This window comes from Oncorhynchus clarkii, chromosome 19 (assembly GCF_045791955.1).
Source record: "Oncorhynchus clarkii lewisi isolate Uvic-CL-2024 chromosome 19, UVic_Ocla_1.0, whole genome shotgun sequence".
In the NCBI taxonomy this organism is placed as follows: Eukaryota; Metazoa; Chordata; class Actinopteri; order Salmoniformes; family Salmonidae; genus Oncorhynchus; species Oncorhynchus clarkii.
Genome location: NC_092165.1, coordinates 26,869,182 through 26,895,944, shown reverse-complemented (window position 1 = coordinate 26,895,944; position 26,763 = coordinate 26,869,182). Strand labels below are relative to the sequence as shown.

Below are 26,763 nucleotides of genomic sequence, written 5' to 3'. Positions count from 1 at the left end.
ACCAATCAAGCTCTGATATCTTCTTAAGGTACGTTCAGTTTCGCAATGGGCAATCTAAGATGGACATTTTCCTCAATATCAATAGAATGTATTTGTTTAGGGTAACCACTTCCTCATTTCCGGTCATAGTTGCCTACATATATGAATTACTCAGGCAAGCTTACAGTAGGCCTACTTCATAGTTGAATGTTACAGAGGGCCATTGTAGAATTATTTTCTGACTTGCTTCTGTTAGTTTCCCTCCTGAGCTCAGCTTGTGTTTTCTAGCATTCTACATCCTGTTTACTACATATCATAATCATGTAATAACCCTTTATTACACAAGAACAACATTATAGTATTATCACAACAATATTAGAATAAAGAGTAGGGAAACTATCATATATATGTATATATATATGTATACTGAGCCAAAATATAAATGCAACATTCAATAATGTCAACGATTTGACTGAGTTTACATTTCATATAAGGAAATCAGTCAACTGAAATAAATTCATTAGGCCCTAATCTATTGATATCACATGACTGGGTAGGGGCGCAGCCATGGGTGGACCTGGGAGGTCATAGGCCCAACCACTTGGGAGCCCGGCCCATCCACTGGGGAGCCAGGCCCAGCCAATAAAAATGAGTTTTTCCCCTCAAAAGGGCTAGATTACAGACAAAAATACAACTCAGTTTCCTCAGCTGTCCGGGTGGCTGGTAGGTGAAGAAGCCAGATGTGTAGGTCCTGGACTGGCGTGGTTACACGTGGACTGTGGTTGTGAGGCCAGTTGGACATACTGCCAAATTCTCTAAATAACATTGGAGGTTGCTTATGATAGAGAAATTAACATTAAATTCTCTGGAAATAGCTATGGTGGACATTACTGCAGTCAACATGCCAATTGCACACTCCCTCAAAACATGAGACATCTATGGCATTGTGTTGTGTGACAAAACCGCACATTTTAGAGTGGCCTTTTTTTGGCCCCAGCACAAGGTGCACCTGTGTAATGATACAGCTGTTTAATCAGCTTCTTGATATGCCATACCTGTCAGGCTTATATTGGCAAAGTAAGAATGCTAATTAACAGGGATGTAAAACAGATTTTTGCACAACATTTGAGAGAAATACACTTTTTGGGTGTATTGAACATTTCTGGAATAATTTATTTCAGCTCATGAAACATGGGACCAACACTTTACATGTTGCGTTTATATTTTTGTTTAGTATACAGTAAAAGTCAAAAGTTTGGACACACCTACTCAGTCAACAGTGTTTACATTTTTTTTCTTCTTTTTTCTACTATTTTCTACATTGTAGAATAATAGTGAAGACAGCAAAACTATGGAATCATGTAGTAACCAAAAAAGTGTTAAACAAATCAAAATATATTTTATATTAGTGATTCTTCAAAGTAGTCACCCTCTGCCTTGATGACAGCTTTTCACACTATTGGCATTCTGTCAACCAGCTTCACCTGGAATGCTTTTACAACAGTCTTGAAGGAGTTCCCACATATGCTGAGCACTTGTTGGCTGCTTTTCCTTCACTCTGCGGTCCAACTCATCCCAAACCATTTCAATTGGGTTGAGGTTGGGTGATTGTGGAGGCCAGGTCATCTGATGCAGCACTCCATCACCCTCCTTCTTGGTCAAATAGCCCTTACACAGCCTGGAGGTGTGTTGTGTCATTGTCCTGTTGAAAAACAAAGGATAGCCCCTCTAAGCGCAAACCAGATGGGATGGCGTATCGCTGCAGAATGTTGTGGTAGCCATGCTGGTTAAGTGTGCCTTGAATTCGAAATAAATCACAGACAGTGTCACCAAAAAGCATCATCACACCTCTTCCTCCACGCTTCACGGTCGGAACCACACATGCGGAGATCATCCATTCACCTATTCTGAGTCTCAAAAGAACACTCGGTTGGAACCAAACATTTTCAAATTTGGACTCGTCAGACCAAAGGACAGATTTCCACCGGTCTAATGTCCATTGCTTATGTTTCTTGGCCCAAGCAAGTCTCTTCTTATTATTTGTGTCCTTTAGTAGTGGTTTCTTTGCAGCAATTTGACCATGAAGGCCTCTGAACAGTTGATGTTGAGATGTGTCTGTTACTTGAACTCTGTGAAGCATTTATTTGGGCTGCAATTTCTGAAGCTGGTCACTCTAATTAACTTATCCTCTGAAGCAGAGGTAACTCTGGGTCTTCCTTTCCTGTGGCGGTCCTCATGAGAGCCAGTTTCATCATAGCGCTTGATGGTTTTTGTAACTGCACTTGAGAAATTTTCCAAGTTTTTGACATTTTCCAGATTGACTGACCTTCAGGTCTTAAAGTAATGATGTACTGTTGTTTCTCTTTGCTAATTTGTGCTGTTCTTGCCATAAAATGGACTTGGTCTGCATATTCTGTATACCCAACCCTACCATGTCACAACACAACTGATTGGCTCAATCGCATTATGAAGGAAATATATTCCACACATTAATTTTTAACAAGGCACACCTGTTAATTGAAATCCATTCCAGGTGACTACCTCATGAAGCTGGTTGAGAGAATGCCAAGAGTGTGAAAAGCTGTCATCGAGGCAAAGGGTGGCTACTTTGAAGAATCTCCAATATAAATATACATTTTTCAATGTAACACTTTTTTGGTTACTAGATGATTCCATGTGTTATTTCATAGTTTTGATGTCTTCACTATTATTTCACAATGTGGAAATAGTACAAATAAAGAAAAACCCATGAGTCGGAATCATCATGAGTCGGTGTATCCAAACGTTTGACTGCTACTTTATATATGGCTCTGCAAACCCTTGCTCTCCAGCCACACGAGTGAGGAGGGAGGAATAAAAAAAAAAGCCTGTCAACAGAGTTCCTGAGGGTTCAACCTTGGCTGGCTTCAATGACTACGTCCCGAATGGCACTCTATTCCCTATAATGCACTACTTTTGACCAGGACCCATAGGGCTCAGGTCGAAAGCAGTGCACTATAAAGGGAATAGGGGGCCATTGGGGACACAGCCACTGACTGCTCACACTCAACTGGTCAGCTGATGCAGTTTCCTGGCTTGTCCGTCACCCCATAGCCACAGTGGGCTGCCATGTGATGGTGATACTGTACTGTATAGACCTGGGTTCAAATATTATTCCAAATCATTTCAAATACTTTATATGGGCTTGATTAAGCTTGCCTGGCTTAATAGAACCAATAGAAAAGTTCCATCAGTGCAAGCCCCACCCACCTGGCCTTCCAGGCAAGCTCGAGCAAACGCTACAAGTATTTGAAAGATGTCAAATAGTAACATCCTATGAACCCAGGTCTGGTGCCATCCAAGCCTATCATGCCATTCCCCGGGTTTTGGAACCAGTCATTGTATAGCTGTAATGTGTTTTGTGTCCGTCATCATTAAGTGTCTCCTCGGTCTGCATCCCTTGCTGGCCGTCGATGTCATTAGTCCACCGGATGCAGTCTTAGCTGAGTGGCGATGTCATGGAGAATTATTATTTGTGGTGAACATACAGGGTGTGTTTCCTAAATGGAACCCTGCTCTGGTCAAAAGTAGTGCTCTACAAAGGAAATACGGTGCCATTTGGGACACATTCAGAGAGACCGAGCAGGATCACTCAAGTGTTCTCTTGTGCCAGACAGTGAAAGTGCACATATCTCTTTAGTGGAAGAATAACACAATGTTTTGTAGCGTTCATCAGGTCCTTGAAGGGAGGGCGTTAATGACTAATTTAAAAGTCAAGCCCATTTTGGCTGGAAGGACTGCTTATTTTAACTACTACAGAGCATACCAGAGACACAGAACATTAATTAAGGAGCCAACTAGCTAACTGACTATGATGTTTCTTCTCTTCACAGGGCAGCAGCAGCTAATGCTTCACTTTGTTTGAAATTCAGCCAGCGACAGGTACATATACCCCTGGGATTTTTATCTTTCATCAGACAAAAACATCTGTAGATTTTTAGTGAGCCTTTTTCTTCAGCTTTATGCATAGACAATGTCTGTTTAAATGTATGGCATGTGTTGTACATGATTGAACATTCCATATATGATGTAAACTTACAGTAGAGGGATCAATGTATAGAGTACACAGAATCAGTTAGATGAATATGAATATGCATGTAACTTTAAAGATGTGCGATGCAGAAATGGTTCCGCCATTTCCTGGTTGCAAAAATGTGAATAGTTTGCTTAATTTCTGTTTGTGACAAAACAAGCAAGTATAGTGTAGAGAATCATTGTACCATCTAAACAGCTGTGAAATAGCTTTTCCATAACCAAAAATATGGTATTTTCAGCTGTTTGAAGCTGGTGTACAAATCCAAAAGGAAAAGAAGCAAAACAAAAAAGTGTGAAACAAATCAAAATGTATTTTATATTTGACATTCTTCAAAGCAGCCACCCTTTGCCTTGATGACAGCTTTTCATACTCTTGGCATTCTCTCAACCAGCTTCACGAGGAATGCTTTTCCAACAGTCTTAAATGAGTTCCCACATATGCTGAGCACTTTTTGGCTGCTTTTCCTTCACTCTGGTCCAACTCATCATAAACCATCTCAATTGGGTTGAGGTCAGGTGATTGTGGAGGCCAGGTCATCTGATGCAGCACTCCATCACTCTCCTTCTTTGTCAAATAACCTTTACACAACATGTGTGTTTTGGGTCATTGTCCTGTTTAAAATCAAATGATAGTCCCACTAAGCGCAAACCAGATGGGATGGCGTATCGCTGCAGAATGCTGTGGTGGCCATGCTGGTTAAGTGTGCCTTAAATTCGAAATAAAATCACGGACAGTGTCACCAGCAAAGCATCCCCACACCATCAAACCTACTCCTCCTGCTTAACGGTGGGAACCACACATGAGGAGATCATCCGTTCACCTACTCTGCGTCTCACAAAGACACAGCGGTTGGAACCAAAAATCTCAAATTTGGACTCATCAGACCAAAGGACAGATTTCCACTGGTCTAATGTCCATTGCTTGTGTTTCTTGGCCCAAGCAAGTCTCTTCTTATTATTGGTGTCCTTTAGTAGTGGTTTCTTTGCAGCAGTTCAACCATGAATGCCTGATTCACGCAGTCTCCTCTGAACAGTTGATGTTGAAATGTGTCTGTTACTTGAACTCTGTGAAGCTTTTATTTGGGCTGCAATCTGAGGTTCCGTTAACTCTAATTAACGTATCCTCTGCAGCAGAGGTAACTCTGGGTCTTCCTTTCCTGTGGTGGTCCTCATGAGAGCCAGTTTCATCATAGCGCTTGATGGTTTTTGTGACTGCACTTGAAGAAACATTAACGCTCTTGAAATGTACTGTATTGACTGACCTTAATGCCTTAAAGTAATGATGGACTGTCATTTCTCTTTGCTTATTTGAGCTGTTCTTGCCATAAAATTGACTTGGTCTTTTACCAAATAGGGCTATCTTCTGTATACCACCCCTACCTTGTCACACCACAACTGATTAGCACATTAAGACACAACTGATTAGCACATTAGCACAACTGATTAGCACATGATTAGCACATTAAGAAGGAAAGAAATTCCACAAATTCACCTTTAACAAGGCACACCTGTTAATTGAAATGCATTCCTGGTGACTACCACATGAAGCTGGTTGAGAGAATGCCAAGAGTGTGCAAAGCTGTCGTGAAGGCAATGGGTGGCTACTTTGAAGAATCTGTAATATTAAATCTATTTAGATTTATTTAACACTTTGTTGGTCACTACATGATTTCCACGTGTTATTTCATAGTTTTTGATGCCTTCACTATTATTCTACAATGTAGAAAATAGTCCAAATAAAGAAAAACCCTTGAATGAGTAGGTGTGTCCAAACTTTTGACTGGTACTGTACAATCATTACTGGTAATGAATGCTTGCGGTTTTATTTCCCTCAAAATGAGTAGTAGGCCTAATGTATACAAAGGGGAGAAGAAACGCCGCAGTCAATATACAAAAGCCTGATAATGTTTGCAGTAATTATGTAATTAATTAGTGAGTAGGTAGTAATGCTTGCTGTATTCTTTCCCCAGAATGATTTGAGGAGGGCAGTGAAGGCTGATAATACAGCTTGATAACGTGTATTGTTTACAATGATTGTCATTAAATATTGCGAAGGTCATGCGTGCTTATTGCCTGTTCTGTTATTCCCCTCAGAATGATAGAGGAGGGCAGTAAACGAGGCAAAGCGATGGTGGAGAAGAGACAACTCTTCATGGAGATGAGTGAGTAGACTGACTGAGAGCGAAATCTCTAGAGCCAAACCGTTACTATTCATTCACACTCTGCTGTGTCGTCGCAAAGCCATTCATAGCCATACACTTTAGAGTATACAGTGCATTCGGGAAAGTATTCAGACCCTTTCACTATTTCCACATTTTGTTAGGTTACAGCCTTATTTTAAAATGTATTAAATTTATATTTTTCTTCATCAACATACACACAATACCCCATAATGACAAAGCCAAAACAGGTTTTTAGAATGTTTGTTTAAAAATCAGAAATACCTTATTTACATAAGTATTCAGACCCTTTGCTATGACACTCAAAATTGAGCTCAGGTGCATCCTGTTTCCATTGATCATCCTCAAGATGTTTCTACAACTTGATTGGAGTCCACCTGGACATGATTTGGAAAGGCACACGCCTGTCTATATAAGGTCCCACAGTTTACAGTGCATGTCAGACCAAAAACCAAGCCATGAGGTCGAAGGAATTGTCCTTAGAGCTCCGAGACATGATTGTGTCGAGGCACAGATCTGGGGAAAGGTACTGAAACATTTCTGCAGCATTGAAAGTCCCCAAGAACACAGTGGCCTCCAGAATTCTTAAATGAAAGATGTTTAGAACCACCAAGACTCTTCCTAGAGCTGGCCACCCGGCAAAACTGAGCAATCGGGGGAGAAGGGCCTTGGTCAGGGAGGTGACCAAGAACCCGATAGTCACTATGACAGAGCTCCAGAGTCCCTCTGTGGAGATGGGAGAACCTTCCAGAAGGACAACAATCTCTACAGCACTCTACCAATCAGGCCTTTATTGTAGAGTGGCCAGACAGAAGCCACTACTCAGTAAAAGGCACATGACAGCACACTTGAAGTTTGCCAAAAGGCACCTAAAAACTCTTAGACCATGAGAAACAAGATTCTCTGGTCTGATGAAACCAAGATTGAACTTTTTGGCCTGAACGGCAAGCGTCATGTCTGGAGGAAACCTGGCACCGCTCATCACCTGGCCAATGCTATACCTACGGTGAAGTCTGGTGTTGGCAGCATTATGCTGTGGGGATGTTTTTCAGCGGCAGGGACTGGGAGACTAGTCACGGTTGAGGGAAAGATGAACAGAGCAAAGTACAGAGAGATCCTTGATGAAAACCTGCTCCAGAGTGCTCAGGACCTCCGACTGGCGTGAAGGTTCACCTTCCAACAGGACAGCGACCCTAAGCACACAGCCAAGACAACAAGTGGCTTCGGGACAAGTCTCTGAATGTCCTTGACTGGCCCAGCAAAAGCCCGGACTTGAACCCAATCGAACATCTCTGGAGAGACCTGAAAATAGCTGTCCAGCAACGCTCCCCATCCAACTCGACAGAGCTTAAGAGGTTCTGAAGAGAAGAATGGTTGAAACTCCCCAAATACAGGTGTGCCAAGCTTGTAGCATCATACCCAAGAAGACTCAAGGCTGTAATCGCTGCCAAAGGTGCTTCAACAAAGTACTGAGTAAAGGGTCTGAATACTTATGTAAATCTGATATTTCAGTTCTTATTTTTTTATACATTTGCAATAAAAATGTTTCCTTGTCGTTATGGGGTATTGTGTGTCGATTGGTGAGGGGAAAAAATACTATAATGAATTTTTGAATAAGGCTGTAAAATAACAAAATGTGGAAAAAGTCAAGGGGTCTGAATACTTCCCGAATTAACTGTACACTCCCCTTCCCATGCAGTGGGTTGTGTGTGTGGTTGTGTTAGAGTTGTTGATTCGTCTTTTTATTTTTATCAGGGGCACAAAACTTTGACGTCATCAGGCTGTCAACCTATAGGACGGCCTGCAAGCTAAGATTTGTGCAGAAGAGATGCAACCGTAAGTACCGCCTGCCTGGCTCGTTTGGTTTCCTCTCCTGAAAATGACATACAAGTGTCCTCTTACTCTCTTAACTTTTCAAACTGTTCACATTACACTGTGTTACATGTGTTTGTTTCAAATATGGTACACTTGAATATAATTAATTGATGTTGAAGAAATCTATTATTTTCTAAACTTCTTTCCTCCCCTCCTGCTATCCCCCTATCCCAGTTCACTTGGTGGATGTGTGGAACATGATTGAGGCGTTCCGTGATAGCGGTCTGAACACGCTGGACCACAACGCAGAGATCAACGTGTCTAGACTGGAGACGATCCTATCCTCGATCTATTACCAGCTCAATAAGCGTCTGCCCACCACACATCAGATCAACGTAGAGCAGTCCATCGGCCTGCTGCTCAACTTCATGGTGGCCACATATGACAGGTGCAGTAAATTAGACACAGGATATACAGTACATTAGATATAGGATATTAGATACATACATTTGCTTTGGACTGCTGTCTGAAACGTGCTATACAATGACACATTCTGTACATATAGAGCATGGATATGTCTATGGTGCAACACCTTATTTACAGAACAAAATATAATTTCTTACTATTGTTATGATATTGGGGGGGGGCATTTAGGTAGCCTAGTGGTTAGAGCGTTGGACTAGTAACCGGAAGGTTGCGAGTTCAAACCCCCGAGCTGACAAGGTACAAATCTGTCGTTCTGCCCCTGAACAGGCAGTTAACCCACTGTTCCCAGGCCGTCATTGAAAATAAGAATTTGTTCTTAACTGACTTGCCTGGCTAAATAAAGGTAAAATAAAAAAAAATAAAATAAATAAATAAATTTATTGTTAGCACACAGTTAGGCAACACACTCTACCAGGATAAACTTCCACACTGCACTTCCACACTAAGGTCCCACAGTTGACAGCGCATGTAAGAGCAAAAACCAAGCCATGATGTCGAAGGAATTGTCCTTAGACCTCCGAGACAGGATTGTGTTGAGTCACAGATCTGGGGAAGGGTATGAAAAAATGTATGCAGCATTGAAGGTCCCCAAGAACACAGTGGCCTCCATCATTCTTAAATGGAAGAAGTTCGGAACCACCAAGACTCTTTCTAGATCTTGCCGCCCAGCCAAACTGAGCAATCGGGGGAGAAGGGCCTTGGTCAGGGAGGTGACCAAGAACCCAATGGTCACTCTGACAGAGCTCCAGAGTTCCTCTGTGGAGATGGGAGAACCTTCCAGAAGGACACCAATCAGGCCTTTGTGGTAAAGTGGCCAGACGTAAGCCACTCCTCAATAAAAGGCAAATGACAGCCCGCTTGGAGTTTGCCAAAAGGCACCTAAAGGACTCTCAGACCATGAGAAACAAAATTCTCTGATCTGATGAAACCGAGATTAAACACTTTGGCCTGATTGCCAAGCGTCACATCTGGAGGAAACCTGGCACCATCCTTACGGTGAAGCGTGGTGGTGGCAGCATCATGCTGTGGGGATGTTTTTCAGCGTCAGGGACTGGGAGACTAGTCAGGATTGAGGGAAAGATAAATATAGCAAAGTACAGAGAGATGCTTGATGAAAACCTGCTCCAGAGCGCTCAGGACCTCGGACTGGGGCTAAGGTTCACTTCCCAACAGGACAATGACCCTAAGCACACAGCCAAGACAACGCAGGGGTGGCTTCAGGACAAGTCTCTGAATGTCCTTGAGTTGTCCAGCCAGAGCCCGGACTTGAACCCGATTGAATATCTCATGAGAGACCTGAAAATAGCTGGTCAGCGACGCTCCCCATCCAACCTGACAGAGCTTGAGAGGATCTGCAGAGAAGAATGGGAGAAACTCCCCAAATACAGGTGTTCCAAGCTTTGCATGTCATACCCAAGAAGACTCGAGGTTGTAATTGCTGCCAAAGGTGCTTCAGCAAAGTACTGAGTAAAGGGTCTGAGTAAATGGTCTATTTTTGTTTAGTCACTATAGGCTATTGTGTGTAGATTGATTTAATCAATTTTAGAATATGGCTGTAATGTATTAAAATGTGGAAAAAGTCAAGGTGTCTGAATACTTTCCGAATGAACTGTAATTGTATTTGTCACATGCTTTGTAAACAACAGGTGTGGACTAACAGTGAAATGCTGACTTACGGGCCCTTCCCAGCAATACAGAGCGCAACGAAATAGAAAAAGTAAAAAATGTAATAAGAGATACACAATGAGTAACGATAACTTGGTTTTATACAAGGGGTACCGGTACAGATTCAACGGGCAGGGGTACGAGGTAATTGAGGTATAAATGTACATATAACTAGGAATAAAGTGACAGATAGTAAACAGGAGCAGCAGCGTATGTGATGAGTCAACAAAGTTAGTTCAAAAAGGGTCAGTGCAGATAGTCCGGGTAGCTGTTTGGTTAACTATTTAACTAACTATATAGTAGTCTTTATGCTTGGGGGTAGAAGCTGTTCAGGCTCTTGTTGGTTCCAGACTTTGTACATTGGTACTGCTTGCCGTGCGGTAGCAGGGAGAACAGTCTGTGACTTGGATGGCTGGAGTCTTTGACCATTTTTAGGTCCTGGTATAGAGATCCTGGATGGGAGGGAGCTTGGCCCCAGCCTTATGCATTACCCTCTGTAGCACCTTGCGGGTGGATGCCAAGCAGTTGCCATACCAAGCGGTGATACATCCAGTCATTGTGCAGTTGTAGAACTTTTTGAGGATCTGAGGGTCCATGCCAAATCTTTTCAGCCTCCTGAAGGGAAAGAGGCATGGTCGTGCCCTCTTCACGACTGTGTTGGTGTGATTGGACCAGTACAGATCCTTAGTGATGTGGACAACAAACTTTAAACTCTCGACCCTGCTCCGCTACTGCTCCGTCGATGGGAATGTGGGGTTTGCTCGGCTCTTCCATTTCCTGTAGTCCACGATCAGCTCCTTTGTCTTGCTGACGTTGAGGGAGAGGTTATTGTCCTGGCACCACACTGCCAGGTCTCTTTACCTGCCGCCGTTGTTTAATCAGTGTGCCCATGTATACTGTTACACCCACACGTCAGTCTCTATATATCGCCATCTCGTTCTCTTCCCAGTGTTTGGGGTTAGGGCTTGTTCCGGGGCGATCAGTACTGTATGTCCTGCGGCGCCAACTCATTTAAGTAGAAATCTTCATCTAAATCGGTGTTAATGATGTCAAGAAGCTCTTTTTGATCATAGGAAACGATGGGTGGAAACATTATGAACCAAAAAGTTACGATCTCCGCAACAAACAAAAAAAAAACGCACGAAAATAGCAGAACTGGTCAGGAGCCCATAAAACGACCGCTGTACATTCCAGGGCTAATCAGTATGCAGAACTATCTTCAAAGCTCTCCCCTCAAAATTATGATTTTGGTCCTTCAGACAACATGGTCCAGGTCAAGATGGATTCAGAAGTGCCAATTATTTGTGCTCCATTGTGGCCAGCAAGCTAAAGCAGATGATGGAAAAAGAGGAATTTGCTTTGGGAAATAAACTTCACCTTTATCAGAATGATAACAACGTGTGTTTCAATACATTTGTTACATATTGTCGTAAATGTATGCTTTTTATGTGTGTGTGTGTGTGTGTGTTTAGTGAAGGCCACGGGAAACTGACCGTTTTCTCGATGAAGTCCATGTTGGCAACCATGTGTGGAGGGAAAATAGTGGACAAACTACGTTGTAAGTATATCTCCTTGAACTTTGCTGAAGGGAATCATTTACAGTTAATGTCACTAAATGGAAAGTTAGTTCTGTTTTGCAGGAGTCACACTTTTCATTTCATGGTTTAGTTTACAGCAGGGTTTACCAAAGTCGGTCCAGGGGCCCCCAATTAAATCTTGACGATGAGTTGGTTATTTGAATCAGCTGTGTAGTGCTCGGGCAAAAACCTAAATGTGCACCAAGGGGGGCCCCAGGACCAAGTTTAGGAAACCCTGGTCTACAGTATCTGCTTTTTGACCATGTCTGCGGTTGCATAAAGGAAACACACGGGGGCGTTGTTGAGTCAATTACAGTACAAACACTGTTGTAATTTTATTTGATGGAAGTGTCAAGAAGAATTATCCCCCATACCTCATATTCAATAAATTATAGAAATGTTAAATACAGTGCTTAGTGAGAGTCTACGCACCACTTTCAATCTTCACATTTTGCTGCCTTAAAATAAAATCCCAAAATTATTCCATTCCATTTTTCTTTAACTTCAGATCTACACGACCTACTACAGATTTTCAAAGTGAAAGAACATTTTCCAAATACTGTATATATTTTTTTTAAACAAGGATCTCTTGATTGCATATGTCTTCACACCACAGGGCTAATACTTGGTGGAAACACCATTGGCAGCCATTACAGCTGTAAAACATTTTGAATAAGATTCTACCGCTTTTGACTAACTCTAAGGGCAACCAACATATATAAGTTATGAGCTTGATGGCTCCTTTCCAATAAATATTGAGGGTCGTATTCTGGTGACATGACCATCAATGCTTGGCTGCCATTTGACAAATAAAAATAATCTTGCTCTTTTGTCCATAATAATCTCATCATGTAGGCTGTATCTGCGAGATGTTGGATAAAGCGCACGTGACAATACCAGGGTGGGCACATACTCGCTATATATAACAAAAACAATTTGTGAGAAAATCATCAATAGAGTTGAAAATGCGATGGAAACTCATTTAACTTGTATTTTTTAATCCGGTACACCGCAAAATGTATTTTTTATGTGCACAACATAATCACCCACAGCCTTTTATCCACAACAAGTCAATTGATGATCTCTGGTGGGGAAAAAGCGCATATTGGCTTTATGCTGATTTTTAGCATATTCGCATGAAAATCTGTCTCCAGTTGGATGGTAACGTTGCTAGTGTCTCGCTGAAAAATAAAACTCTATCCCAGGGTTAGGTTTTCAAAAGAATGATACGGGTATTTCTTTAACTTTTTACATTGGGCTTGGTCTTTTCATATTTCTTTTGATCCTGACAAACTCCCCAGTCCCTGCTGATGTCAAGCATACCCATAACATGATGTTACCACCACAATACTTGAAGATACAGAGGGTAGCTTCTCGCCGGCAGGGACTGGAAAGTTAGTTAGGATCAAAATAAATATGAAGGGAGCAAAGCCCAGGAAACAAATTAGAGGAGATCCGCCTCAGTCTTCTGAAAACTCTGGGATAAAGTTGTATTTTTCCGCAGGATAATTGAACACATTTTAATGACAAAGACGTACCAGATTAGCTTTCCAAGAGGTATTGAGTTTTCCTGAATGGTGCATTCTCTGTCCTGACTTAAATATGGTTAAAACATCAGAGACAACATTTGAATATTGCCGTCCGTCAATGATTCCCAACCAGATTGACTGAGCTTGAGCAATTTTGACAAAAACAATGGATACATGGGGAACATGCCCCCCACCATCACACACACACACACATATTCTGAAATTGCATTTTTGTCTATCCCGGTTTTATGATTGGAATGTGATACAAAATGAGGCAACAGTGTGCTTTGGGACCATGCAGACACCTCCGAGCGGTCGGGTAGGCTGTTTGGAGTGTTTAATAAAAATTATAATAATTATGTCCCCCCCACTTCTAAAACCGAAGTTGCGCCCCTGTATGTTGCCCTAAGAGCGCATGGTTGGTAGAATCTTATTCGAAATTATTCACAGCTGTAATTGCTGCCAAAGGGGCTTCCACCAAGTATTAACTTTGGGGTGTGAAGACATACACAATCAATACATCCTCATTTTATATTTCTTAGTAAATTGGAACATTTTGTGAAATCGAATGTAATCCCTTTTTACATTTTAAGGCAGCAGAATGTGAAGACTATGCAAGGAGTGTGTAGACTTTCACTAGCGTCTTTATATGGCGCTGATGTACTCACCACCACACTTGGTTCTCTCTTAGATATATTTTCCCAGATCTCTGACTCTAATGGTGTGATGGCCTTTGCTAAGTTTGACCAGTTTCTGAGGGAGGTTCTAAAGCTGCCCACAGCTGTGTTCGAGGGCCCGTCGTTTGGATACACAGAACACTCCGTACGGACATGCTTCCCTCAACAGGTAGGTTGGACTGGCCAGGAGGGGATTTCTCACACTGAAATTATATACAAAATGCACTGCTCACACATAATAAACTAGAGAGAGAGTTGGAGGGAGAGAGAGTTTGAGGGAGAGAGTGAGAGAGTTGGGGAGAGAGAGAGAGTTGGGGGGGGAGAGAGAGAGAGTTGGGGGGAGAGAGAGAGTTGGGGAGAGAGAGTCGAGTGAGCAAGTCGGTTAGGACATCTACTTTGTGCATGACACAAGTAATTTTAACATTTGTTTACACAGATTATTTCACTTATAATTCACTGTATCACAATTCCAATGGGTCAGAAGTTTACATACACTAAGTTGACTATGCCTTTAAACAGCTTGGAAAATTCCAGAATGTTATGTCATGGCTTTAGAAGCTTCTGGTAGGCTAATTGACATCATTTGAGTCAACTGGAGGTGTACCTGTGAATGTATTTCAAGGCCTACCTTCAAACTCAGTGCCTCTTTGCTTGACATCATGGGAAAAGATTGTACTTTTTGGAGAAATGTCCTCTGGTCTGATGAACCAAAAATAGAACTGTTTGGCCATAATGACCATTGTTATGTTTGGAGGAAAAAGGGGGAGGCTGGCAGGCCGAAGAACACCATCCCAACCTTGAAGCAAGGGGATGGCAGCATCATGTTGTGGGGGTGCTTTGCTGCAGGAGGGACTGGTGCACTTCACAAAATAGATGGCATCATGAGGATGGAAAATGTGGATATATTGAAGCAACATCTCAAGACATCAGTCAGGGAGTTAAAGCTTGGGCGCAAATGGGTCTTCCAAATGGATAATGACCCCAAGCATACTTCCAAAGTTGTGGCAAAATGGCTTAAGGACAACAAAGTCAAGGTAGTGGAGTGGCCATCACAAAGCCATGACCTCAATCCTATAGAAAATGTGTGGGCAGAACTGAAACAGCGTGTGTGGGCAAGGATGCCTACAAGCCTGACTCAGTTACACCAGCTCTGTCAGGAGGAATGGGTCAAAATTCACCCGACTTATTGTGGGAAGCTTGTGGAAGGCTACCCAAAATGTTTGACCATTCCATCTGGACAAGAGGAAACCATGTAAGAATGCTCTTCATTGACTACAGCTCAGCATTCAACATCATAGTGCCCTCCAAGCTTATCATCAAGCTGGAGGCCCTGGGTCTCAACCCCGCTCTGTGCAATTGGGTTCTGGACTTTCTGACGGGCCTCCCACAGGTAGGAAACAACATCTCCACTTTGCTGACCCTCAACACTGGGGCCCCACAAGGGTGTGTGGTGAAGAAGGCACAACAGCGCCTCATCAACCTCAGGAGGCTGAAGAAATTTGGCTTGTCACCCAAAACCCTGACAAACTTTTACAGATGCACAATTGAGAGCATCTTCTCGGGCTGCTTCACAGCCTGGTATGTCAACTGCACTGCCCTCAACCGCAAGGCTCTCCAGAGGGTGGTGCAGTCTGCACAAGGCATCACCGGGGGAAAACTACCTGCCCTCCATGACACCTACAGCACCCAATGTCACAGGAAGGCCAAAAATATCAAGGACATCAACCACCCGAGCCACTGCCTGTTCACACCGCTACCATCCAGAAGGCGAGGTCAGTACAGGTGCATCAAAGCTGGGACCGAGAGACTGAAAAACAGCTTCTGTTTCAAGGCCATCAGACTGCTAAACAGCCATCCCTAACTCCGAGAAGCTGCCGCCTACATTGAGACCCAAATCCCTGGCCACTTTAATAAATGGATCACTAGTCACTTTACATAATGTCACTTTAATAATGTTTGCATATCTTACATTACTCATATGTATGTACTGTATTTTATACTATCTATTGCACCTTGGCTATGCGTCTCGGCCATCTCTCATCCATATATTTATATGTACATATTCTTATTCACCCCTTTTTAGATTTGTGTGTATTAGGTAGTTCGTTTTTGGGGAATTGTTAGAATACTTGTTAGATATTACTGCGCTGTCAGAACTAGAAGCACAAGCATTTCGCTACACTCGCATTAACATCTGCTAACCATGTGTATGTGACCAATACGATTTGATTTGGTGGTCCAGGTTAGCCCAAGTGTGATTGACAGCCTGGTTGGGTGCTAGAACCTTGTAAATATAGTCCACAGACCATAGAAGAAATGTATGGACAGCATTACAAAAGGTTATCCTCAATAAGCAGGGAAAGCTAATCTATTATTGAAGATGACCTTTTGCAGTGCTGTCCATTTCATTCACTATGTGCTGCATCCTAAATGGCACCCTATACAGTGCACTATTTTTGACCAGAGCCCAATGGGACCTGGTCAAAAGCATAGTACTACATAGGGAATGGACTCCCATTTGGGACGTACTGTACCCATGGAGTCGATGCCCGCAGAATTACTACTTGCGTTCTGTCTGACAAGGTCATGCTTCTCTGCTGTCTGGCAATGAACCTTATCCACATCTGTTGTTATCCAGATCTTGCTGAGAATTATTTTAATTGTCCCACTCTGTGCCTCTTTATAAATGAATGCATTGGGGTGTGCTATCTCTGTATAACTGAATGCATCTCGGTGTGTTTGTATCTAGAAGAAGATCTTGCTGAACACTTTTTTGGACATTTTGATGGCAGATCCTCCTCCTCAGTGCCTTGTGTGGCTACCTCTCATGCACCGGCTCGCTAATGTTGAAAATGGTAATGTTACCCTGTTGTTAGTGTTTTTCTTGACTCTATTTTCACAGTGAATTTGCCACCTGTAATGCCACCAGTAATAGTCATTCTAATCTAAGCATTTCTATTGACAAATGTGGTAACACTTTTACCTGTATGTATAATGCTGTTATAAGCATATGTGTGATTTTTATCATGCCTTATAATACATCTTATAATACGTTATGTCTCCCTGTATAAACATTTCAACTGACATTAGTGACCTATGAACCATTTCTCTGTGGTTTCCTTATAGTCTTCCATCCCGTGGAATGTTCCTATTGCCGGAGTGAAAGTATGATGGGGTTCCGTTACCGGTGCCAACAGTGCCATGGCTACCAACTCTGTCAGAGCTGCTTCTGGCGTGGCCATGCCAACGGTCCCCATAGCAACCAGCATCAAATGAAGGAGCACTCCTCTTGGGTAGGCATGGCAACCACAAAGGCTCTATCTCTTGGTTTTTAAAATCCCTCCTCTCCTCGTCCCCTCCCCTTCATCTGCACTGATTGGAAAAATACTTTACAGTAGGGCTGTGACGATACCAGTATCACACAATTTTTTCCATGACAAAAATGAAAACATGAAGCAGGGAAAACTACTTGGTGCTTTAAAAACCTGCTGTATGTAAAATATTGTGTACCATAGCTTAAAAAATAAATAAAGGTGACTCTGGATGACAACATAATGATAAAGAAGTTAAATCCGCTTTGTGCTTTGTTTCTTTGCCACGATACTAACGGGTATTGTGTTACTGTTATCGTCCTGGCCCTACTTGACAGTTGAAAATAGTATGGTCGAAGCACATCATTTGGCTGACTTTCAGCTGGTCAGTTCTATCAGATCCCATAAATATTCTGAAAGGGATTTTATGGGTTTTTACTCATTTCAGCTAATTAAATTGAATTTGTAACGCTATGCCACCATTCTTCAAAGTTGCCACCCTTTACCTTGATGAAAGCTTTGCACACTCTTGGAATTCTCTCAACCAGCATCATGAGGTGGTCACCTGGAATGCATTTCAATTAATAGGTGTGCCGTGTTAAAAGTTAATTTGTGGAATTTCTTTCCTTCTTAATGTGTTTGAGCCAATCAGTTATGTTGTGACAAGGTAGGGGTGGTATACAGAAGATAGCCTTAGACGAATGACAGTCCATCATTACATACAGCCAGAAAAAAACTTTTGGATATCAGAGCGGCGGTAACTCACCAGCATTCCAACGAGAAATACAACTTTCCCAAATTGGATCCTTTGTTCTTACCCCCAAAGGCAATTGAACTTATACTAGAGGCTGCTCCAAGACGCCACTGGCAGAGAAGAGGTATTCGGAGTGGACTTCTAGTCCGACTCAGGAGGTGTGCACACCATCCACCGCTTCCGAGTATATTACTCACTAATGTTCAGTCCCTGGACAATAAAGTAGTCAAGCTCAGGGCGAGGATCTCCTTCCAGAGAGACATCAGGGACTGTAACATACTCTGTTTCACGGAATCATTGCCCTCTCCGTATATACTGTCCCTGTCCATACAGCCAGCTGGGTTCTCAGTACATCGCGCAGACAGGAATAAAGAACTCTCCGGGAAGAAAGGCGGAGGTGTATGTTTCATGATTAACGACTCATGGTGTGATTGTGATAACGTACAGGAACTCAAGTCCTTCTGTTCACCCGACCTAGAATACCTCACAATCAAATGCTGACCTTATTACCTCTCGAGAATTCTCATCGGTTATAGTCACAGCCGTGTATATTCCCCCTCGAGTCGATACCACGGTGGTCCTTCTTTGTGCACTACACAACATAACTGAATATTCTAGAGAATTTTAAGGTAAATTACAAATACATCTCTTTACACTACTTCTATAAGTAATTCTCACATTAAAACAGACAGTTTGGGGGTCAATTCCATTTCACTTCAAACAATTCGATAAGTTAACTGGAATTTCAGTTAGAGTGAATGTAATGTCCACCATCTTGTTTCTGCCTCTCTCACAGAAGTCTCCGGCTAAAAAGCTGAGCCACGCCATCAGTAAGTCTCTTGGCTGTGTCCCCATTGGAGAGCCACCTCATCCAATGTTCCCTGAGCAGTCTGAGAAACCGCAGGACACCATGGCCCACACTGTGTAAGTAATCTGGATACTTCTACATCCACTGGACACAGATTATGCCTAGTCCTAGACTAAAGAGCATGTTCAATGGAGATTCTCCATTAAAAATCTATGCCTAATCTGTGTCCATGAAACCGACCCCGTATGTCTATCTTCACCAAAGATACTCCCATCTGTCTTTGTCCTTTTCCCTTTAAGTTCTCCACTGTCAGTTGTCCAAATTCCTTATGATGCAACCTTTGGCTCTCTGTCAATTGATGGTAGCCTGGTGACGCGACCCACGTGACTCGCAGCGTAGAGAGGGCGGACTTCGAAAGTTAGGTGTTCGCCAGCCTAAATTGATGGTGCATTGTCAATCATTTCTCACTGAAATGGAAGGACCATGATTACTTAGTTATAACAGTACATGTGAGAAAGCTGATGTGTTGTGTAGGTTCAGGTTGGTTTTACTGAGAGGAGGGAGCTTTCATAGAAATAGAATGCTCTATTATAGTCCAAGTAATTATATTATATTCTAAGTAATTCTATTATATTCTAAGAAATGGTAGGTTCTTTGAACAGCGTCTTGGTCACCATCGGTCTGCTGTGTGTCATGTCATGAAGCCGGAGCTTTGGTATAAATATAAGACTCTGGCTGGGAGGAACTGTTGTTTATCTTACCGGCTGTCGCATATCTTCAGTCTAATTTGCATTTCAGAAAATGTCCTGTTTTTTCAGAATAATATGTGCTGTGTGTGTTCCGTAATCCATTTCACATTTTTATTACCAGCATAACAGTATATTTCATCTGCACTTCCTTGAAATATATTGATTCAAAATAAAATAAATACGGGCTGAAGATTGTTCTGGTTTAGATGTTGTTGACTTACCGTTTCCTCATGTTGATGTCTTCTCTAGTATGCTGATTTTACAAGTCCAATAAGCTGCAAATGAGTTTACTGTCAATTACATCCCTTTTTGTTACTTGGATACCATTGCGCTGCACCGCCATACTGCAGACTACGAGTCAGATTCATCTCTTTCTCTGTCTGGTTTTCTAGTTATTTTAAGACCCGGGCTGAATGTCAGTGAGTACTGACATTCAGAGCCATCAGAGGAAAAAGTAGTAATCAGAAAAATGCCAAGAGGAAACATGCTGCATGTGGAAATATGTGTGCTGTGCATAGTTTCCTGCTTTACATCTCCAGACTCTGAATCACTCGTGGGTCCGCAGATCAGAGTAGGAGTGCTGATCTGGGATCAGGTCTCCTCTCTAATTCATTATGAGTTAAAAGGCTAAACTGATCCTAGATCAGTACTCCTACTGAGACCCTGTAGGGTTGATCCCTCTGACTGCTTAAGGGAGATCACAGACTTATTAATGGACTAAAAAGCTTTAAAAATGATTTATAGTATAAATTATCATTAACTGCTAAACACCCGAGTGCGTGCGTATATCAGAGATATATGGCTCTCTAGTGTATTCACTGTATTTCACAGAAATTGCATTTGATGATGAATTTAGCAGATAGAACGAAGCCACATAGTGTAAAAATAAACTAATATGGAGTGTTCTTTTGAGATGTTAAGTGATAGGATTTGTTAGTGCAGTATATGTAGCATACAATTGCATTACATGTGTAGAGGAGGGCCCTAAAAATTGTCAAAGACTCCAGCCACCCTAGTCATAGACTGTTCTCTCTGCTACCGCATTGACTCTGTACCGGTACCCCCTGTTTAAATGTTATTTTACTGCTGCTCTTTAATTACTTGTTACTTTTATTTCTTATTCGTATTTTTGAAACGGCATTGTAAGTAAGGATTTCACTGTAAGGTGAAATACCTGTTGTATTCGGCGCATGTGCCGAAGAAACTGTGCCTCGATAGTAACCAGATTTCATTGATTAGGGTCTTACATCTTAGCTAAAGCCTATGTTTCTTTAGGATACCTCAGTCTGGAGATTGTTGATGGGCAATGTGCAGTCTCATGCTTTCTCTCCGATGCCGTTTCAGAGTTAGCAGCACAGTGTATAATAAGGAGGTTATAAGGCAAGGTAATGGAGGTTACTGCTTACTCCTGAAACATGACCTGCTACTGTAGCCTGGTCCCACATCTATTTGTGCTTTCTTGCATACTCCTATGGTTGTTTGTTTGGCATGACAGACAAACAGATCTGGGACCAGGCTACTGTTTGTGTGCCTCTTCATCGCTGCTGGGGAGTCAAAGTAGAAACTGACGCGGTATGAGGGTTATTCACAGAGCTCCTCCCTCCTGTCTGTCATCTCCCTCCATACCGCCCTTGAATGATGTTGAAAACGATTTTCTGGGTTCCACCAAACCAAACACAATTTTCATCAGATTGTGGTGACAGCAGGGAATGAGTTGGGCAACGAGTCCAAGAACAGTATTATGGATCATAATGAAGTATGATGAGGGGCTGAAAAGTAATCAAATGTAAAAACCTAAGCATTGAATAAAATATCATAAAATAATTGTTTCTATCTTTGCCATATCTGCTCTGACCAGAGGGCACAATGGTCGGTTTGTTTTGCATATGGCTTTTGCTTCTTCATTTTCATATTTCAATTTTAAATCGGAGGCAATTAAATGCTGCTCTTCCTTCCAGCAATATTCCCCGGAACCCTTCTCGAATAAATGTAGGGGAAAATACATCCTCTTCCTCAAAGACCATTTTCAAAGACCTAAGTTGTGTTCCAAGTGGCACTCTTACTCCTTATAAAGTGCATTACATTTGACTAGAGCTCTACCGGCCCGGGTCAAAAGTAGTGCACTACAAACGGGATAGGGTTACATTGAGGACGTAGATATAGTCCTCTGTTTTCTAATGAGGACAAATGTATTCCGAGAGGATGAGGGTTCGTAAAAATGTCCTGAATTTGTATTAGGAGGACTGATCCGAAATGAAACAGTGTAATTAGGACGATGGCGTTTAAATTGAACTCTGGCTGCAATGTTAAGACATCGGAAGATATAAGGGGTGGGTTTGAAGCATAAAGGATTCATATGTGATTGAAGTGTAGGCTAATGTCAATGTACAGGATTTCAACCCATTTGAGGTCATGAGAACCTTGTGTGACAGACAGTGGATGTGATATACTTGGTGTGGCCTGAGCTCCTCAGCAGGCTATAAGCAAGCTGTGAGTTTAGGATCCCCTGACTGACAGTGAGATTCCAGTGGATTTATACACTACACGAAGGGCTGCAGAGTTATGGTTTTGTGATGGACTATCTGTCACTGTTGATCTGTACATTTTGAACTGATTTTGGCAACCATGATTTTAGCACCTGACAATTTGACTCCCTCAATAATATATCATGATGGATTGGAAATTATTTTCCTACTGTAGCTGCTGGCTTTCTGTGGCTTTACGCCACACAGTACTACTCAATTCCTCATTTTATGATGGGATCCCCCCGCCACCAATTATGCTTTTGGTTTGGCCCGGTCCTCAGAGGCCTTGGTTTGTGAAGGGTAAAAAAAAAAAGTTGTGCAAGACTTGTAAGAAGAATGGAGCAATAGTTTCTCCCTTTCTCTCTCTCTCCTCTCTCTTCTTAACAAACCCTTCCTCCTGGGAGCTAACTTGTAACAAATAAAGAAGTACAGTCACATTTAACATGCTAAATCCATTAGCACGAATAAGAATGATATAGAAAAGGATATTTTTCAAATGGTGACGGCACGCGCATCTCGTGTGTGAGTGGTATTTCTCAAAACGAGTGATAATTGGTAACGGTTATAATTGGGCTCAATTTTGTGAGTTCAAAGACAACTTCGGTATTATTATAAACTTTGAAACGGGTTTTTAGTAGGCTACAGAATTTGACAAGGGCTGTTTCTCTGAACCTCAGGCAGTAGGCTCAAGCAAGCCTGTTTCTCTCCCAAGTCAGAGGCAGCATACCTGTCTCACAGACTCAGACCAGCAGCAGCAACCTGCCCTCCTTATTTATGTTTAGAAAAACACATAATACAACTCTCAGTTAAACGGAGACAGTGCTTTTCTGAACGACCAGTTAAAAAATGGGGAGGGGTTATGGGTTCAAAATGCACCGCTGCCCTTCAAACACATCACTAATTACTTCAAGCCACACCCCGTCACACCTACCAAACAGAGAAAACGCAGGTTACCTCAACGTCTGTTCGAGAACCTTTGAAGGATGTTTTGGTGGAAACGTGTCATTCAGTACACCCTGTTATGCAACGTAGCAAATGTTCAATTGACCAAAACACATTCCAGGACTGACTTTCTCATAGTTGTTCTACGAAAAGAATCTCCAAGCGTGGTTACTTTCTCAACTGATCAAGTTAAACTACAGTTTAAAGTAATACATCAATTATTGGTATTTCAGTTGTGGTTGAGATATATTGACCAAATGATTAGGAAAGTTCGGAATCAATCGAGCAAATGTATTTATGAAGCCCTTTTTTACATCAGCTGATGTCACAAAGTGCCATATGGAAACCCAGCCTAAAACCCCAAACAGCAAGCAATGCAGATGTCACAAAGGGCCATATGGAAACCCAGCCTAAAACCCCAAACAGCAAGCAATGGAGATGTCACAAAGTGCCATATAGAAACCCAGCCTAAAACCCCAAACAGCAAGCAATGGAGATGTCACAAAGTGCCATATAGAAACCCAGCCTAAAACCCCAAACAGCAAGCAATGGAGATGTCACAAAGTGCCATATAGAAACCCAGCCTAAAACCCCAAACAGCAAGCAATGGAGATGTCACAAAGTGCCATATGGAAACCCAGCCTAAAACCCCAAACAGCAAGCAATGGAGATGTCACAAAGTGCCATATGGAAACCCAGCCTAAAACCCCAAACAGCAAGCAATGGAGATGTCACAAAGTGCCATATGGAAACCCAGCCTAAAACCCCAAACAGCAAGCAATGGAGATGTCACAAAGTGCCATATGGAAACCCAGCCTAAAACCCCAAACAGCAAGCAATGCAGATGTCACAAAGTGCCATATGGAAACCCAGCCTAAAACCCCAAACAGCAAGCAATGGAGATGTCACAAAGTGCCATATAGAAACCCAGCCTAAAACCCCAAACAGCAAGCAATGGAGATGTCACAAAGTGCCATATAGAAACCCAGCCTAAAACCCCAAACAGCAAGCAATGGAGATGTCACAAAGTGCCATATGGAAACCCAGCCTAAAACCCCAAACAGCAAGCAATGGAGATGTCACAAAGTGCCATATGGAAACCCAGCCTAAAACCCCAAACAGCAAGCAATGCAGATGTCACAAAGTGCCATATGGAAACCCAGCCTAAAACCCCAAACAGCAAGCAATGGAGATGTCACAAAGTGCCATATAGAAACCCAGCCTAAAACCCCAAACAGCAAGCAATGGAGATGTCACAAAGTGCCATATGGAAACCCAGCCTAAAACCCCAAACAGCAAGCAATGGAGATGTCACAAAGTGCCATATGGAAACCCAGCCTAAAACCCCAAACAGCAAGCAATGGAGATGTCACAAAGTGCCATATGGAAACCCAGCCTAAAACCCCAAACAGCAAGCAATGGAGAAGTCACAAAGTGCCATATAGAAACCCAGCCTAAAACCCCAAACAGCAAGCAATGCAGATGTAGAAGGGATGTATTTCCTCTTTAAAATTCACCAGAAACAACGATTTCACAGCTATTTCTTAAAATAATTATCATGGGAGGGCATGCACCTGGACCCTTGTGTTGACCCTGGAACCCTTTGACCCGGACACCCCCCCAATATGCAAAACAAAGTTAAAAAGCTGCCTGTACTGTACTGAAATAAGTTTGAAATAATATATAAATGCAACATGCAACAATTTAAAAGATTTTACTGAGTTACAGTTCATAGAAGGTAATCAGTAAATAGAAATGCATTCATTAGTCCCTAATGTATAGATTTTACGACTGGGCAGCGGCGCACCCACTGGGAAGCCAGGCCCAGCCAATCGGAATGAGTTTTTCCCCCACAAAAGGACTTCGAGAGCCATGCGTCCTACAAAGCACAACCCTGCCAAGCCGCACTGCAATGCAGTGCCTTAGAACGCTACGCAACACGGGAGGCCCGTAAACACATTTGTGCTCAAAATGTGTCCATATGAAACATTTCTGGGATCTTTTTATTTCAGCTCATGAAACATGGGAACAACACTTTACATGTTGAGTTTATATTTTTGGTCGGTATATAACCATTGTGTACATTTTACACAAACATATCTCTGTGTGCCATTTCTGAAAAACGACGCATGCACAAAAATATTAATATTTATAAACTTGGTGCACGCCATACATACACGTTTCCTGTTATAAATCAGACCTGACGTAAAACTGTGCGCGCGTGCACGAGCATTATAAAAACACCTACCATTCATTTTTTTGGTGACAGTAACGCCCTTATTTGCTGTACACTTTAGAAGTATTAGAATTAGGCCAAGGCAGTATCTGAATGAAATGACAATGGCGAACTTGATCAAATGTCTATGGCGGCATTGGCAGACTGTTTTATTTTGCAGGGACATTTGCTGTAGCCTATCTGACCGTTTTTGAAAGACAAAAACAGTTGCAAATTGTTGTGGACCTGTAAACAGATCGTTTGAATTCAATCATGTTTTGCATTTACTTTTCCCCTATCCTGAATATGCTGCACTGCCCGCTAATTCTGAAACTTAAAAAAAAAATCTAATTACAGTAGGCCTAGTTACAGTGGTAGCCTACACACTTTAATGCAAATGATCAACTATCTGTTTACCAGTTAAATTCTACTGAACGAAATAAACCGCGCTCCCTTTCGGGATGCATAGAGCAAACAGGTGAAATTATAATAGGCCTCTAATAGGCCCAATTATATAAATGAGAGATGCAGTTGCTCATTTGTTGTATGGCTACTTAGGGAATATGAACTATCATGGCAAAAAAATGGAGGAATTTATTCTGCAATGGTTGTGATATATTATGTTTGCTAAATGAAATGTTGTCTACTCGAGAAATTTGACATGACAGTTTTCTGACGTAGTCTGCAAACGAAAAGGTGAACTGTCTGTTCTACCGTTATACTGCACTTCGGATCAGATCGATTAAATCAATACATTTTCTCACTAATGGCAAATGTTATTCTATTTATCTGCCTGTTTTTTTTTTCATGAATAAGTGTCATGATATATTCCTGCCCAAGGCTACTAGGCTACTTTTGGCTTCTTTGCAATGGAGTACTTCAACCACTAGATACGCAGGGTCTAAAGTTTGCGGGAGACAAGCACATTCTCACATCAAGTTTAAGTTTTTATAAATTCCAACTTTTGCGTGAAAACTGGCGCGTGCATGTTTTTGGGCATATTTTGTGTGGGTGCAATGTTTAGAAATGATGCCCCAGGTCATACTCACTGTAAATATTTCCACCACCCAACCTTTATCCAACCTTTAAAGGAGTGACTGTTATCTGTAATGTCAGAATGCCTCCTGCTCTTTTATTCCTTCACTCATCCCCTTAGTCAATACTAATCCTATCACTGCCATTGCAATAGGAAATAGTTCTGTAATTCATTTAGCTGTGAGCGCAATGTGATTTTATGACAGGGATATTGACAGATGGAGAGAATGAGGGAGAGTGCATTAAGTAGTAGATTCATTTTTATAGCGGGATGGAGGGAGGGAGAGCTTCAGTCGCAGTGGAAAAAATATTCTTATAAACACATCAGTCTTAAACCTTTTATGTAAGAGTCTTCTCAACCACTACTCTTAATAATAGTATTTATCCAGAAATAGGAGCTATTTTTGTATGCTGTATGCAGAAAGGTTTGATTATTTCTGAG

General features: G+C 42.0%; 1 protein-coding gene across 8 annotated transcripts in view; it reads left to right on the top strand.

Moving 5' to 3' along the window:
- Positions 1-26,763, top strand: part of LOC139374989 (dystrobrevin, beta b) — a 49,821-nt gene that overhangs the window by 1,351 nt on the left and 21,707 nt on the right. For 7 of the 8 annotated variants that reach the window (XM_071116303.1, XM_071116310.1, XM_071116308.1 and 4 more), the window contains exons 2-10: positions 3,852-3,900; positions 6,148-6,215; positions 7,989-8,069; positions 8,283-8,496; positions 11,672-11,757; positions 13,997-14,151; positions 16,732-16,837; positions 17,109-17,275; positions 18,844-18,971. In XM_071116303.1, the coding sequence (XP_070972404.1) occupies positions 6,149-6,215; positions 7,989-8,069; positions 8,283-8,496; positions 11,672-11,757; positions 13,997-14,151; positions 16,732-16,837; positions 17,109-17,275; positions 18,844-18,971 (1,004 nt within the window). In that variant the 5' untranslated portion in view covers positions 3,852-3,900; position 6,148. The remainder of the gene's footprint in view (positions 1-3,851; positions 3,901-6,147; positions 6,216-7,988; positions 8,070-8,282; positions 8,497-11,671; positions 11,758-13,996; positions 14,152-16,731; positions 16,838-17,108; positions 17,276-18,843; positions 18,972-26,763) is intronic. The other variant, XM_071116306.1, reaches the window with a different exon arrangement.